This window comes from Rutilus rutilus (assembly GCF_951802725.1).
Source record: "Rutilus rutilus genome assembly, chromosome: 15".
In the NCBI taxonomy this organism is placed as follows: domain Eukaryota; kingdom Metazoa; phylum Chordata; class Actinopteri; order Cypriniformes; family Leuciscidae; genus Rutilus; species Rutilus rutilus.
In genome coordinates, this window is record NC_140220.1 from 12888533 (window position 1) to 12901984 (window position 13452).

The window sequence follows — 13452 nt, forward strand, 5'->3', positions numbered from 1 at the left end:
TTTACCTCAAATGAATAATAACTTACAGTTCACCTCCCACACTTTAGGTTTGTCTAACCACTCTTTGATCAGCAGAAAACATGGAGAAATTCCCTGAGACATTGACAGGAGACAAATACAGAAAGTGTGATTAAAACAGAATGACTGTTGTATACCTCCATGGAACGTATTACATTCTCAATTACATTAATAAGAAAATGAAAGGAAAGGAAAACAAAAGAAATAATGGTACATGTCTTCATAAACCAAATGGTTTAAATACAATTATCATGCATTTCTGAAAATTCCCCAATTAGGTCATGTCAATGTATCCTTTTCTTTTAATTCAGTCGAAATTGTGTATTTTGTTACTTTGTTCATTGTGTCATCATGAGCACAACATGCTTTTCTACATTTTACTTGAAATTCCTGAAAAAATGACCAAATTTAAATAATAATAATAATAATAATACATAATAGTCAAAATCTGTATTTATGATAAAAGAATGGCTTTTTGTGTTTAATGTGTCATGTTAGTGATTCTGAGGTAATTTAAATCATTTTTGTTAGTGTTTGTGATGTCAGTAGGAAGGATACAGCTAATAGTTAGGCTGAAAAGATTTTTTTTGCACTAATGAGGCCAATCCTATTTATGTACCATCTGTGCTTTTACATTCAATGAGCCAGAACGGTCAGTGCTGCTTTATCTCATCTCCATATTCCTCTCTCTCTGTCTCTCTTTCATTTAGCCAGATTCTCTTCATTTATCTATCCACCCATCCGTCCCTCCAATATTTAGTAACTACAATGCATATTTAATGCATATTGCATGTGTCACATGATCCTTCAGAAATAATTCTAATATGCTGATTTAGTGCTTAAGAAACATTTCTTATTAAAACATTGTGGAAACCATGATTACTATTATTTTTATTTTTTTTATTATTAATAGAATGTTAAAAAAAAACAGCATTTATTTGAAATAGAAATCTTTTGTAACAAGGTAAAAGTCTTTACTGTCACTTTTGAGCAATTTAATGTGTCCTTTCTGAATGAAAGCATTAATTTCTTTAAAAAAAATTGTACTGACCCTAAACTTTTGAACGGTAGTGTGCATTTTTTTTATTATAGGAGAGAGAGAGAGAGATAGAAAGAGAGAGAGAGTGGGCTAAATTAACCCTTTCAATCACTACATCTGATGCCAGTGTTATCTTTTTTACCAACTTTAAGTTACATTCTGGCTCACGGTCTTCAGCATTAGAATTATTAAAATATTACAGTGTCCAAAACACTTAATATATATGCTATCCCTCTATATAAGTTAAGATTAGTTTTAAGATTAGATGCAAGTAGATCTGATGTATAGTGTCAGAAACCAAAATCTTTTTCTTACATTTCAGCATAATTTTTTCACATTTTCCCTCATTCTTCCCCACATTATTCTCAATATCGTCCTTATCCTCTTGTCCTCTTACCACTCTCCTCTCTCAGCTATGGTACCTTTATCATTGGTTGTGTTCTAAACAGTGTCTAATTACTGCACTTAAATCCTCTTAAGTTCCCTGTGCTATTTCTGCAGCACAGAGTTGTCCAAAGTATCTTGACTTAAGAAAGCTTCTTTGTGCCCTCCCCATGCACATTAAAAAAAGCATGAAGGACAAGCCAACGGTGATAGTGACCACATAACAGCTCACAGCTCACTGAAGGGACATACTCGGACGGTACAAAAAAGGTGAGCAGGCAAACGTTTTGATTTTGCAGGTTATAACTTAAGTCTATTCAGTTTCATGCTTATATGCATCTCATATAGTCTTAATTTCCTGTTTGTTTTGTTTTACAGTTTTAAGTCAGTCACAGTGTTATTAAACAAAAATCGATTTGTAATCATAGGCCTGAACATATTTTTGATGAGCTATAAGGTAACAGCCATATAGATTGCATGAAACGTAAAAAAAAAAAAAACGTATTCATTTAATTTACACATTAAAAGTTACAGCAGAATTCCTGTTTTTGAATCTAAAGCAAGCCTTGGAGCTGGCTTTTTAAGCGGTTGGCTCAGAAGCTTTGATGTACTGTAGATAACAGTAGTGTTGTCTACGGTGTATTTATCTTAGAAAAGTATGCAAACTGTCATGCCATGTGTATTATTCTGCATGATTCAACAAGACTTAAAGATTCAGATCAGTCTGAAAGAAAAACATTCAGAAAGACTTTGCTAAAGTAATAAAGAATCAATGTGGCTAAAAACAGTATAGCCTTATTTCCATCATCAAATTTTAACAGTTTTTGAGAAACACAAATTTAATGTTCGATAATCATAAATGTTTAAACATGAAAATATGGATTATTGGGACACTTTTTGCAATTGAGATGATTATCCTGAAACCCTGAAAGATAAGAATCTTAAGACACCATTTTCCAAGACACAAACTGAAATGGAAGACTGTGATAATATCATGCTTTTTAACGTTTCATGAGTATTTTAACCCATAAAGAGTAATCTGTGTGCTCAAAACAACTGTCAAAGTTTTAAAAAGATAACAAAGAAAACTGAAGTAACCTCCAAAGCAACTTGACAGGATTCTAACTGTTGCCACCTGAGCCAAGGAATTGCATCATAGCTGTAATCTCAATTAGCGATTGTGATTTACTGAGAGTAGTGAAAGGTACTGGTGCTGCGGGGGCGTGAGGTCAGAGGCTAGCGTGGCAAAATGAAGACTCTAAGCTCTAGTATTAAGCTGCTAATCTGCTGCGGTGACATCCATGCATTTGAAGTAGGGGAAAAAAAATCCCTTTTTATATGTCTGATCTGAACACAAACAATTGGTCATTTTAATATTGGCATTAAGGTGGTATGTAATGAAATTATTGGTATTGCTTGTAGAATCAAATAGTAAGCTGCATTAAAAAGACTAAAAAATAAACTGACTAAATCCAATTTAAATTGTCAGGGTTGAAATGGGAGTGATGCATGTCCTGAATTAATCAAGGACAGTTAATTTGTCATTCCATGACATCATATCGCCGACGTCCACTCGTGCAAACAAATTGGATCATGGGGTAATCTAATCTTCTTATTCCTGATAAACCTATTTCTTCCAAGAAAGAGTGATCAGGTTCGGCGACACAGAGACACTGTCCACATGCCACCTTAAGTAGATTTGATGCTGTAGTTTTGATGCTATATTTGTTCGAATTTAATACATTTATTAAAAGTATCTGGAGTGCCTTAAAATAACTGTTAATATGTCTGTTGTTTTCTTTGTTAGGAACTAGATAGTATTTCAGAGACGTAGCCTATAACCTTTGTTACTTTTGTTGAAAAAATTCTGAGAATTTGATTTATTTTGTATAGATGTGTTAATATAGATGTTATAAAGATTTGATCTTTTCCCACAGATAATCAACAGATAAAAATGTCTGACAGAATGGTGGATGAGGAACCAGTGATGGTAACTCACACAGGTCAGTATGGCTCTTATTGTTTGTGAGACTGTAAAGTTAACGTATCATAGGGAAGCGATCAAATGAATCAAAAGCATGCAGAATGGGAACAGAATATATATATAGCACCAGGGTTTCCCAAACTCAAGTTTGTGAGAGAACTGCAGGGAGTTTGTGAGTTGATGAAAAGCTAATTAATTAAATCATAAAAATGTAAAATAAAATAAATCATTTAAAAATAGACCCAATCAAAATAAAACGCTTACATTAAAAAAAAAAGAAAAAAAGAATTGTTTACCTGCTCGTCATGTGATCATTTCCTACATCAGAGAACCATGTACATGAACATGCAAATGTGTTGTTAAATAATTTCTCAGAAAATATTTAAGGTTAAATATAGGTTTACCTGACAAAAAAGTTTGTGAATCCCTGCATCGGTTGCCAGCTTCCTGAACAGCAAGTTATTCTTGTGTATAAATCAAAGATTAGTGCACACATGAAAACCCTGTGTTAGGAGCAGGAAACTGAATTATTGAACTGATATCATCCACCATTGAAACTGAACTGACTATAGTAGGCTATATAGCTTGTCTTTATGGTTGGCTATCTACGTATTGATGTAATCCAGTTCATTAATTTATGGCATTTTCCTCTCCAACCATCTCTAGGCCCAAAGGGTGTCATCAATGACTGGCGTAAATTTAAATTGGAGAGCATGGACCAGGAGGTTCTGCCTCCCAGCAAGAGAGAGCTGCTAAGACAGATGTCGTCCCCTCAGAAACCCAAAGATGCTTGTGTGGGTGGATTCAATCGCAAGGTTTCCCCTTTTGACTATGATTTCAAAATAAGAAATTAGCACTTTGGAGAAAAGAAATATGCATTTATGAATGAGGTTGAAAAAAGTGAGGTCAAAGTTTCTTTACATGAAAAGCATCTTCTTTGGCATCAAAAACTGAAACCCCCTGATTTAATGGATTTGCTCCCAAATATAAATGCAGTTACTCCCAAAACTCTGCAAGCTTTGAATTTCCCTCCTTTTCTTTCCCTTCTCAGATGAGCGCACAGGAGTATGAGTTAATAAAGGAAGATGATGAAAAAAGTCTGCGTAAGTACCGCAAGCAATGCATGCAGGAGATGCACGAGCACCTGAGCTTCGGGCCCAAATTCGAGACTGTGTATGACCTTGACAGTGGCGAGGCCTTTCTAGAGGTCATTGAGAAGGAGCACCGGCTCACAGTGGTGGTGGTGCACATCTACAAAGATGGAGTGAAGGGGTGCGATGCGCTTAACAGCTGCATGGATTGCTTGGCCTCCGAATATACCACGGTTAAATTCTGCCGCATTCAAGCAGCCGCCACCGGAGCTGGCGAGCGTTTCTCAGATGACGTTCTGCCTACCTTGCTAGTGTACAAGGCTGGAGAGCTGCTGGGGAACTTCCTGGCTGTTACGCAGCATTTCAATGAGGAGTTCTTTGCTACTGATGTAGAGGCCTTCCTCAATGAATATGGACTGCTGCCAGTGAAGGAGAGTGGCGCTGGAGCTGAGGAGGAGGAAGCAGATGTGGAGTGATGAAAGATGGCAGAAAGTAAGAATGGATGAAAAGAATGGGAGGAATCTGACAAGAATAAGTTTCATTATTCTTCAGTTAACATGATGAGATGCATCCGTTTGCACACACAGCTCAACGTAAAGATCTCTTTGAGCACACGGTAGAGAAAACTATAAATGTTTTGTACAGTTTTAAAAGCAACATGAATGGAATTAAGTCAAGAAAGATAACGACATATTAAACTATCATGTTTCCTCTTATAACCGCATGACTGTGAAATAGATAAGAATGAATTAGTGTCTACTTATGTACATATTGTACATGTGATTGCATGTAGCAAAAGATTATGCAAATAGAATGGCCCAGGATCGTTTTTAGAGCTCTTTCTTTAGAAGCAGCAAAACATTATATTTTCAAATGGCTTCCAAACTGTGAATTGCTTCTTAAACTATGCTTGCCCATCTTTTTGGTTTTCTGTGTACAGAAATTTCATGAGGTTTAAGCAGTATCCTGAGTAAAATTTGATCGTTTTACTTTTGGTTTGCATGCACAAGCTGTCTTCCTGTAAACTGGTTTGGCTGAAATTTTGCATAAACCAGGAGGTTTTGATGTAAATTGTATTTTTTTTTAGGCATAAGTAAATAAATTCAAATGGAAACGTTCAGCATTCTATAGTAGCCTGTATTATAGATTTAGTAAAAAAAAAAAAAAAAAATGTAGACCTCAAATAGAATTGATTACCTAAACACATGCTCCACTTACAGACAAATTACATGTCACTCCAAAGAAAAAAAAAAATTCAATCAATCAAGAAAGCAATAAAGCAAAATTCCAGAGAATTTGCACCTTCCTTTAATGTGGTTTGAGAAGCGAGACTGCACTTGCTGAAACACAATCACTGGAACTGACTTTACTCTGACGTGCAGATTCAAACGTTCCACTATATATTAAAATAATAAATCCATAATGCACATTTGCACATTTTCCAATAATTGTCCCATTATTTGACATGTTCTAATTATGTATTTATGGGAATCTTCCATTGAGTTGAGTTGCACAGTAATGGGAAATGATCAGGATTTAATTGAACTCCAGATGAACCATGGGTTATGGAGAAGTGAGCCAGCAAAAGACATGTGTGCTACTGTTTTAAAAGTTTGTATACTAAAGAAGCCAGGGCTTTTCGGAGTGAATAAAATTAGGCCGTTGTCTTAAAATGGGTGGGTCTATAGAGTTAACAACAATCAATATATGACTACCATATTGTCAAGCTTTTATGACTGGTGTGTGCGGTTTAGGGGTTGCTCTGACTAGTAGACTAGTAATGCTCTGCCATGACGCTTTAAGCTTGACGTCGACTAGTCGCTGGTCATGGCCTATAGAGGGCGCAACAGGATAAGAAATCTTGGAAGTCCACTTTAAAGCTCTGTGTCCAAACAGTTAATGTGACAAATAAATGCATACTCTGAGAGTGCTCCGTTTGATTATAGGCTTCTATCTATATGCTCAAAATTGATCGTGAGAATGCACGTTTTAAACAGCTTATTGTACACAACAATTAATTGTCATTCAGCATTGTAATGCACACACATAAAGAAGCTTGTATCGCTCGCAGTTCACGTGCACGGAGAATTATTCAGTAGTGCAGAAAAGTTGTCAACACTGATCTGTGATTTATCAATAAAATAGCTTAGAAACTGAAAAGTTCAAGCGTATATTTATTAGTAACTAAAACCCACAGCTATTAGAGAGAGGCTGCCAGGTAGAATTAATTCACACGCAATACTAATGCATTCATATAAATGTTTACTGTGCTACTTTATCTGTAGCCTATCTGATTTAGACTGAGCAGAAATCTGTGAGAACTATAACAACCCAAAGACAAAATAACGACTAGTAAGCAGTTATGTATAGCCTTGTGTGTAGCGCTGTGTCAATATAGCTCTGCACATTTGAGTCTCGTCTCAAGATTAGGCTTATTTGTTCATTAATGACGTCATCAGCGACTAGTCGAATCGACTTTCATCCTATGCTTTCATCACACAAACGTCGACTTGAAAAAACATCTGAAGTCGTCAACCCCTAGTGTGCAGTAGTGATCTTTTTTGATCAGCTTAGTCAAGTAATCTTATTAGTGGATTTAAAGAACTAATTTTGATCAGTGTCAAAATACAGGCTGAGTTTTTAATTTCACCATAGGTCAGAACAAATTCAACAGCATTTTCAACAAAATTGCATCAGCTTGTGGGGTCGCTGAGCAATTTATTTTTCCGTCTGTTCCATATTTGAAAAAGACATGCAAACCAATTTGAGACTAACATATTTTCTCTTGAGGGCCAAGCCATGCAGACACACCCACAGAGGGCCTGCAGGGTTTGGTGATTTTGTGGTAACATATTGTTTGTCTCGCGCCGAGCTCTTGCTATATCGTGCGACGAGGTCGTCTGCGCTTCACTAGAACATGTTCTGACAACATCTGCACCTGACACCATATTTGCTTCCATCCTCTCTGCATGCGTGAAGGAGTAGCCCAAACATCCAAGTCCTCGTCTGGACTTAATTCCTAAGACATGTTGTTACGGGTTCATGGCTCAGACACTTAAAGATTTAAAGATTAATAACTCTATGGATACTTTATAGGCTAAGGAAAGTAGCTTGCATATAGAAACAATATAAATGTGTGTGAGTGTGTGTGTATATATATATATCATAAAGCTTGCAGATTAAGATCTTTAGGCCTGGAACTCTGAAAATATTTTAGTCATGTTTTATTGTAATATTAAGGTTTATTGTGTTTTGTACTATTTCAAAATAAACGTATGATCACAAAATGCATGCCTAATATGTTATATGCTTTTCATGGGTTTTGAATAGCCTATATTAAAGGGGTGGTTGATTATGATTTCACTTTTCTAACTTTAGTTATTTGTTGCTGTTTGAGCATAAACAACATCTACTTTTTAAGGACTACAACAAATGACTGATAGGGACTACACGAGCTTCTCCTCCTGGGTTAGTGATATCACTATCCCTCAAATTTACTTAAACCCCGCCCCCGGGAACACACAACAAAGCCTATGAGAAGAGCAAGCGATTTATAGAATATGCTAATCAATGACTAGAAGATAGTTAACTCCACATCAGATACATACATTCATCAACTTACCATTCAGAAATGTTACATTCTGCATGTTGTCACTTCTTCTTGAGTCTCTCTATCATTGTCAGATTCCAGTTTGAACATAAAAGGCTAAAAGTTTTTGAAATTTTTAGTGTCTATGTGAGGTAATTGGAGCTGCTAACACACAGGAGCTCTTGAAGCTCCGCCCACTGTGTCGGGAGCAGCGGCTCATTTGAATTTAAAGGGGCACACACAAAACGATGCGCTCACCCTCAAAAAGGGACAATTTTATCATGCTATAAAAAATTATCTGTGTGGTATTTTGAGCTAAAACTTCACATACACACTCTGGGGACATCAGAGACTTATTTTACAACTTGTAAAAAGGGGCATTATACCACCCCTTTAATATAAATATATTAAAGTATAGTAGCCAAGACTGAAACTGTTTTGAAAATATAATATAATATTTAGAAATTGTCACATGTCAATGTTTGTTTGTATTTTCAGTAATCACATGTCTTCCTTTGTTCTTTTCCCGCCACTCCTTCGTATCCATGGTTACTGTCATTTAGTCCATCTGTATCACCTGTGTTTAGTTAGTCATTATCATCATCATAATCATCATCTATGTCACCTGTGTTCTGTTAATCAGTGTTCATCAGTGTTTGAATTTAGTTCCATTCTGTTCAGTCAGTCTTTGTCCGATCTCCGTCCTACTAAGCCTGTGTGTACCTTCTGCCTGTCTGTACCTGTTTGAATCATATTGTATGTAAAAGTTTGCTTTTGAACATTTGATTCTCCCTCATCTTCTTTTGCCTGCTCCACACCGTGACAGAAATATTGACTACAGACTCAAATATTTGGCATTAAATTTGTTGTTTTTCGTCTGATCCAGAATTTTTAAAGGACCAGTTTAGGTATTGACATTCCCTCCACAAACATTTAATTAATATCACTTTAATGCACACTATACTAGCATTTATATAAATTAAAGATATTTCAAAACATGTTACTCCTTTAATGCAGAAGATCTGTGGTTATTTATAAGCTATAGTAATCAGTCCTCATGATACCATATGACATAGAGCAGTATTCATTGTGGTCCAACTGAAAACTTAAAGCTTTGTGTAAGCCTGTGAGGTAAGCAATCATTTAACCCAGATAAATCCACAGGAATTCTGAAAATAATTATGACAGAATGAATCATGCTAGACACGAGAATGAAACAAAAATGACACGGTATAAAACATTCTAGAACTAGGCCACAAAGAAAACAAGTGAGTCCTGAATTATAGCAGAAATTATAATATTTTCCTAATTTCCTAAAGAAGGCAAAACATTAAAAAAAGAAAGAATTTATTTTGACTATTGAAGGGTTTTTATGAGCTCTGAATATAATGCCTTTTGGGAGTGACATTGGACAAAAAGAGGGGTGGACAGATATGATGGATATTAATGACAGATGTGAATGGTGCCATGGGTGAAGGGGTGGATGGAGGTGGAGTCGGGGGGATATGAGGTCACAAGGCTTTTTACCTCTGCTTTGTGTGAAAATGACAGAAGCATTCACCACCCACCCACACATACAAACACATACTTGAAAACTTCCTACTCTTCTTACTCAACATCTTATAGCTTTGTCACGCAAAGGTGAAGTAGTAGTTTATTTTTCCCCATATGTCGCTATGGAAACCAGGATTTGGGCTTAAAAAAAATGCAACAAATCACTGAACAAAAATTCTAAACACAGAACATTTTCCATTAGTAAAGGAAGCGCACAACAGCATGATTGCCTTTTTTTGGATATTGAAAACAGGCAGCTATAGGCTCTGTGTTTAACCAAAAATTATTTGAATCAAGCAAACAAGATTTTACATTATTTCTTTTTTGGTGCAGTGATTTTTAATGCATTGGCCCAATAGGCAAAGCCAGCAACAACAACAAAAAATCAAAACATGAAATGAGGTGTGAGGTCTTTAGATATTCCCATGGGTCTTTGTTTTCTAGAGTGTGTTGCCATTTGAAAGAGGTGAGAGAGAGAGCGTTGCTTGGCTGATTAAGGCTGCATAGCAAAGAGAGGCGAGGTTACACTATCTCTTCAAACAGTCTCACTGTAAATAATATCCAGTGCTTGAGGGGCACTAAGAGCATTAACAACTATTATATGTTTTTTTTACTTCCATTTGAAAATTCCATATTGATTAATCTGTGGTCACATTGATGTGTTATGACTGGTCTAAGGAATGGAAAACTGAAAGTAATTGAAAGAGAAAAGCATGAAAGAGAGAAGGAAGCTGAGTGTAGAGATGAATGGAGTAATATCATCCAAGTAGAAATGAGACAGAGGTGAACAAACACATCTATGTTGTAGTTATCTTTTATCAACTACATTTTTTTAGACAGGATTTGTAACTGTCACGGTTAGCTGCTAACAGGAAGTGCTAGATGAAGGAGAATTCCATACCAAAAGTATTTAATCCAAAAAGCATAACAGGAACATTCAGGGAAACAGAATAGCAACACTCTAACACTGACGAGACAGGACAACAAACTGAACAAAACAGGGAGTACTTATACTTGGGTCCTCTTTCAATAAGGAGGTTCAACCAACTGAACTCTTGAGTTGATTTATCCTGAGATGGGAAACTGAGTTTTCGGTTTAAGAACAGCCGATTTGAGTTAGTTCAATCAACTCTGAATTGTCTCAAATCACGCTTAATGACTATAAAAAGCCATGATCAATGGAGCTCTGATATTATAAATCACCATGGCAACAGCTCCCCAAAAAAGAGGTCCCCATACTTTTTACCAGTAGAACATTCTCAATACACAAGAAATTATAACAAGTAGTATAAGGTTATAAGGTGTACTAAACCAAATACTCATCATCACAGGATGATGCACTTTTAACCCAACAGTTGGGTTTGTCCATAATTTTGGGTTAAAACAACCCAGCATTTTTTAGAGTGTGGGGATGATGAAACAGTGTTTGCTACCACAGAGAGGCCTACAGAGGTTATTACTATGTGTCTACACATCACACAGTCTACAAATTCACATTTCTTCACATTTTTGTGCAGAGTAGCCTATAGTGTCAGTTTATATCTTAGTATTCATATCTTTTTTTTCTTCTTTTTTTTACAGAGTGTGACAGAACAGCATGGAGGAGGGTCCATCAGATTCTGCAGCACAGATGAACACAGTTCAGTGATGTTCAGAAAATACCAGAGTTTAATACAAATAACTTCATGATGTAACCTCAATCTTATTCATTTTCAGTTACCAGTTAAGGAGTTATATAAACTTCATCTTATTAAAAAAAAAAAAAAAATGCCATTTTAGACAGTCTCTGTGTGACAAATGTGTGCAATGAATGGATGGATGAATGAATGAATGAAGTAGGCTATTTAAACACCACTTATGCTTTAAAAAGAGGGAGAAGACTGTCGGTTTACCGAAGGAAACTTGCTCCCGACCAGGTTAAGTTCACAGAGTAAGTTACCATGGTAAATGATCACTTAGGCTATACCCGCTTTCTTGGGTTTGGCATAGGCCTACCTCCCATTCTGAAATGGAAAACCCAGAGTTTCCCTCATTTTAGGGTTAACATACTGAAACAGGCCTCTGTACACTTTATTCTTATTGTTTTAAATCAATCCATAAATCAACAATAAAGACATTTAACTTTTTATAATGTTTTAATTATTTTGCGCATTTCATTGTAGAGATATTATACTAATCATCAAAACTTATGGGCAGTAAGTAGAGTATATGGGGAGACAAAAAAGGGAACAAAAATGGAATTAAAACAGAGCGAGAAGTGACAACCACGTTTATTCAGATTTAACCGCATTTCAAATATAAAACAAAACGGGGAAACTAAGGCAAAGGTTGTCCACGTGAAAGTGTTATCCAATTATCAAGGTTGGCTAAAACCTTATGTTCTATTGGTTTTGTTATTGACCTTGAACGTCAGTGCATGTTTGACACTAGCCTACATCTCCCTCTAGTGTTCACATCTTTGTAGGACCCCAGCTGCAATGATGAATGAACATCATCACAGTTTATTGCTTTATTGTAACTTACCAAAGTTATTTCAGATCATTTTCGAGATGATTTTGCTTGCTTCCAGACATAGCCATATAAAATACATTTTGTACCAGACAGACCTAAGTTACTTTTCTCTTATTGTGATTGGACCAATCACAGTCGTTTGTGTTGACTAGAATGGGCCTGCCCTGATGGCGGACGTTTTTTCCTAGCTCCAATAGTGGATTTAGAGGTATTACAGACCAAAATAGTAAATAATCAAGTTGATTTGGTGAGTGAATTTTATAGACATGTGAACCAAAAATATAGTAATTTTAAGCAAGTTTTTACAGATGGATCCAAAGACCCAATATCCGGAGTTACAGGTGCAGCCTAGTTCCCAGCCAGACGATTGAGATGAGCAGGGGAACTTCAGATCATCTAAGTGTGTATGCTGTTGAGATGTTTGCCATTTTGATGGCATTAGAATGGATAGAAAGCACTAAGTTAAACAAATCTTTAATTTGCAGCGACTCTGTTTCTGTAGAGTCTTAAGACCGGTATGGTCAAGAATCATCAGGAGTTGTTTTATGATATTATGGCTATCTATTTAAAAATAAAGAATAAAGGTGATGACGTTATATTTATGTGGGTCCCAGCACATGGGTATTATAGGAAATGAAAAGGTAGATACAATTGCTAAGGAAGCACTTCAAAAAGAGAATATAGAAGCAGTCATCAGTCTTTCAAGATCAGAAGGAAAGAGTATAGTGTGGGGAGAAATTACGAAAAAATGGCAAGAAAGATGGGACCAAGAAATTAAAGGAAGACATCTATACTCAATTAAAAGAAGAGTTGGCAATGTAGAAAGTAAGAGAGGAAACAGGAGAGAAGAAACTATTGTAACCAGATTAAGAATAGGGCATAATAAATTAAATAGTACTCTGCATATAATGGGGAAACATCCAACTGGGTTTTGTGATCAATGTCAAATACCTGAGACTGTAGAACATGTGTTAATTAATTGTTCAAAATATGAATTACAGAGAATAGTTATGATTAAAGACATGGAAAAAATAGGACTAATAGGACATGGAGTAAAGAGTATAATGGACTGCAGTAAGAGTGAGCAAGGAATTAAATATTTGATTTGTTTTCTGACAAAATCGGGACTAATGACAAGAATATGATGACTAAAAATATGTGAAATAACTAGAACCAGAAGATGGCAGTAATGCAACGTCAAGGATGCAAGCTACCATTAAAACCCAAAGAAGAAGAAGACGTTTTTTCCTAGTAGGAAATAGTAACGGTAATAAGCACGTTA

The 13452-nt window shown here is 35.9% G+C and overlaps 1 protein-coding gene across 6 annotated transcripts; it reads left to right on the top strand.

Annotated features, from left to right (window-relative positions):
- Positions 1–1558: 1558 nt before the first annotated feature.
- On the top strand, positions 1559–7793 carry pdcb (phosducin b). Of its 6 annotated transcripts, none has more exons than XM_084432367.1 (5): positions 1612–1711; positions 2931–3039; positions 3379–3444; positions 4092–4240; positions 4477–7793. In XM_084432367.1, the coding sequence occupies exons 3-5, from the start codon at positions 3396–3398 to the stop codon at positions 4990–4992; spliced, it is 714 nt and encodes a 237-aa protein (XP_084288493.1). In that variant the 5' UTR covers positions 1612–1711; positions 2931–3039; positions 3379–3395; the 3' UTR covers positions 4993–7793. The 6 variants fall into 6 exon arrangements, with proteins under 6 accessions (XP_084288496.1, XP_084288492.1, XP_084288493.1 ...); XM_084432371.1 differs by having other exon boundaries at positions 1647–1711; positions 4092–4219; XM_084432370.1 differs by lacking the exon at positions 2931–3039 and having other exon boundaries at positions 1559–1711; positions 4092–4219.
- The last annotated feature ends 5659 nt before the right edge of the window (positions 7794–13452 follow it).

Excerpts from the sequence above, each read along its gene's own strand:
- pdcb (XM_084432366.1), top strand. The coding sequence starts at position 3,396 with ATGTCTGACAGAATGGTGGATGAGGAACCAGTGATGGTAACTCACACA. Across the intron at positions 3,445-4,091 it reads AGTGATGGTAACTCACACAG|GCCCAAAGGGTGTCATCAAT; the intron begins GTCAGTATGGCT and ends AACCATCTCTAG. Across the intron at positions 4,241-4,476 it reads TGGGTGGATTCAATCGCAAG|ATGAGCGCACAGGAGTATGA; the intron begins GTTTCCCCTTTT and ends TTCCCTTCTCAG.